General features: G+C 42.7%; 1 protein-coding gene across 1 annotated transcript in view; it reads left to right on the forward strand.

Annotated features, from left to right (window-relative positions):
• LOC102756994 (3-oxo-5-beta-steroid 4-dehydrogenase-like) overlaps positions 1-2,349 on the forward strand; it is a 47,423-nt gene that overhangs the window by 24,994 nt on the left and 20,080 nt on the right. Inside the window, exon 5 of the mRNA XM_006752577.1 lies at positions 1,185-1,307. Within this exon, the coding sequence (XP_006752640.1) occupies positions 1,185-1,307 (123 nt within the window). The remainder of the gene's footprint in view (positions 1-1,184; positions 1,308-2,349) is intronic.

A 2,349-nucleotide genomic window follows, 5' to 3' on the forward strand; every position in this document is an offset into this window, starting at 1 on the left:
ACTGGGGTGCCTGGCCAGTCTGGGTGAGGGGCTGGATGCTGGTTTCAGGCCAACTGAAGCTCCCAACTGCTTCTTTTTTTCTTTTTCTTTTTTTTATTCTGGGCCAGTTTTATCTCTGGCTCCAGCTCTGAGGCCTCTGCTGCTGAAAGCAGGTAGCTGGTTTGTGTTCTATAATCGAAAGACTGTATCAACTCCAGCTCTGAGATCCCGGCTCGCTGAAAGCGGTTTCTGGGGTTTTGTTTAGCTTCTATATTTGTAACTATGTTTCAAACGGCAGCTCAGAGGCCTGCAGCGGCAGGCGGGGGACGTTGGAGTCCTCTGTCACTGAAGCAAGCAAGCCTCATGTTAGTTTCAAGCTGCCTGGCTGCTGGCCGCCATCTTGGCTGGCAGTTAATTTGCACATCGCCCTGATTAGCCAATGGGAAGGGTAGCAATCGTACGCCAATTACCATGTTTCTCTTTTATTAGATAGGATATTACCGGGGAAAGATATGGCATACAATATACCACAATAAAACAATTCCTACTTGTGTCCACCCCACATTTGTTTCTTCACAGAATGACTATTAACATACCCAGGGACTTTCCTTTTTAACCCCTTCCCCAACAATTTTTTTGTTAAAAACGTTTCGTTTCAGACTAATTTTTTTATTTTGGTTCTATATAGTATTTTTGATGCTGGTTATGAAAACAGTTTGTAACTCGTCTTCCTATAAACCATATTTTTTTACCATATTTTCTTAATATACTCGTCGACGACTGAAAAAGAACATTTTGTGAAAACGAGTATACACGTTTCTGCAGGGGAAGGGGTTAATACAGTTCCTCATGTTGTGGTGACCCCCAACCATAAAATTATTTTCGTTGCTACTTCATAACTGTAATTTTGTTACTGTTATGAATTTTAATGTAAATATCTGATATCCTATATGTGTTTTCCGATGGTCGCGACCCACAGGTTGAGAACCGCTGGCATTCATTCTTTCATTCAACAATTCCTGAGCACCCACTTTGAGCCAAGTGCTATGATAGATTCTGCAGATACACAGATAAATAAGATGTAGTCCCTTGCCCTCAGCCCCTGTCAAGGGAAGGGGTTAAAGAATTTATACTAACATTCTAAACATTCATTCTTGCTTGTTTTGAGGCTTCTTTCTAAATTCAATGGCATTTACTCTACACAGGCTTTGGAAGCTTGCAAAGATGCTGGCTTGGTGAAATCTCTTGGTGTATCCCATTTTAACCGCAGACAGCTGGAGCTAATACTGAACAAACCAAGACTCAAGTATAAGCCAGTCTGCAACCAGGTACAGTCTGACAAGAGGGTGGGATGTGACAAGGAATTTCAAGAGTTACTTAACATAAAGGACCATGGGTTAGGTGTCAGAAAGGTTTGTGCTCACTCTACAAAAAGACCCTGGACAAGTTTTTAACTTCTCTCAACTTATGTCTCTTAAAAAATAACAAATAAAGATTTGAAAGTTTAAATCCAGACCAAAGTAACCCCCAAAAATTTTTGAAGAAATATAATGATGGGAACAAGACCTGCCTGATATTAAGACAGTTGGAATAGAAGAGATTAAAAATGGTAGCAGAGTAAGTGGATGTTACACAGACCGACTTCCAGGACCAAACTGGAATTGCAACTAAAATACAAAAAAACCCATCCTGAGAAATCAACTGAAGACTAGCTGGAGAGAACCCTGATAACCAAGCATGGAAAATGGAGACATCAGAGAGAGTGTTAGGAAGGGTGGAGATTTGAAAGGACTAGACAAGTTCTAAGAGACAGCAGATGAAGTTCTGGAGATATATGTCAACTGTGGGGGGGTTCCCACTAAGAAATCTGGCATCTAATCCCCAAGCTGGGCCCCGAGCAGAGAGCACCAGAACTAAAAAAGGTGCCCACATAACATCTGGCTGTGAAAAGCAGCAGGGTTGCTGTCAGCCAGCCAGAAATGGCTGGAAATGCCAGCACCCTCTTAAAGGGCCAATGCACAAAATTTAATGTGTAGCCACTCTCGTTGGGTTCTAATAGAGGGAGAGCAGAGTGGACTGGAGCTCTGTGAGCAGAAGCTAGATTTGGGGTCTCTGGATTAGCTCATAATGCAGACACCCTAACCCTAGCTGGTTTGGGCTCGGTGGATAGAGCATCGGCTTGTGGACTGAAGGGTCCTAGGTTCGATTTCAGTCAAGGGCATATGCCGGGGTTGCTGGCTCGATCCCCAGTGGGGGACATGAAAGGGGCAGCCGATCGATGATTCTCTCTCATCATTGATATTTCTAGCTCTCTCTCCCTCTCCCTTCCTCTCTGAAATCAATAAAAATACATATTTTTTAAAAGATAAA

Source organism: Myotis davidii, unplaced genomic scaffold (genome assembly GCF_000327345.1).
Source record: "Myotis davidii unplaced genomic scaffold, ASM32734v1 scaffold2150, whole genome shotgun sequence".
Lineage (NCBI taxonomy): Eukaryota > Metazoa > Chordata > Mammalia > Chiroptera > Vespertilionidae > Myotis > Myotis davidii.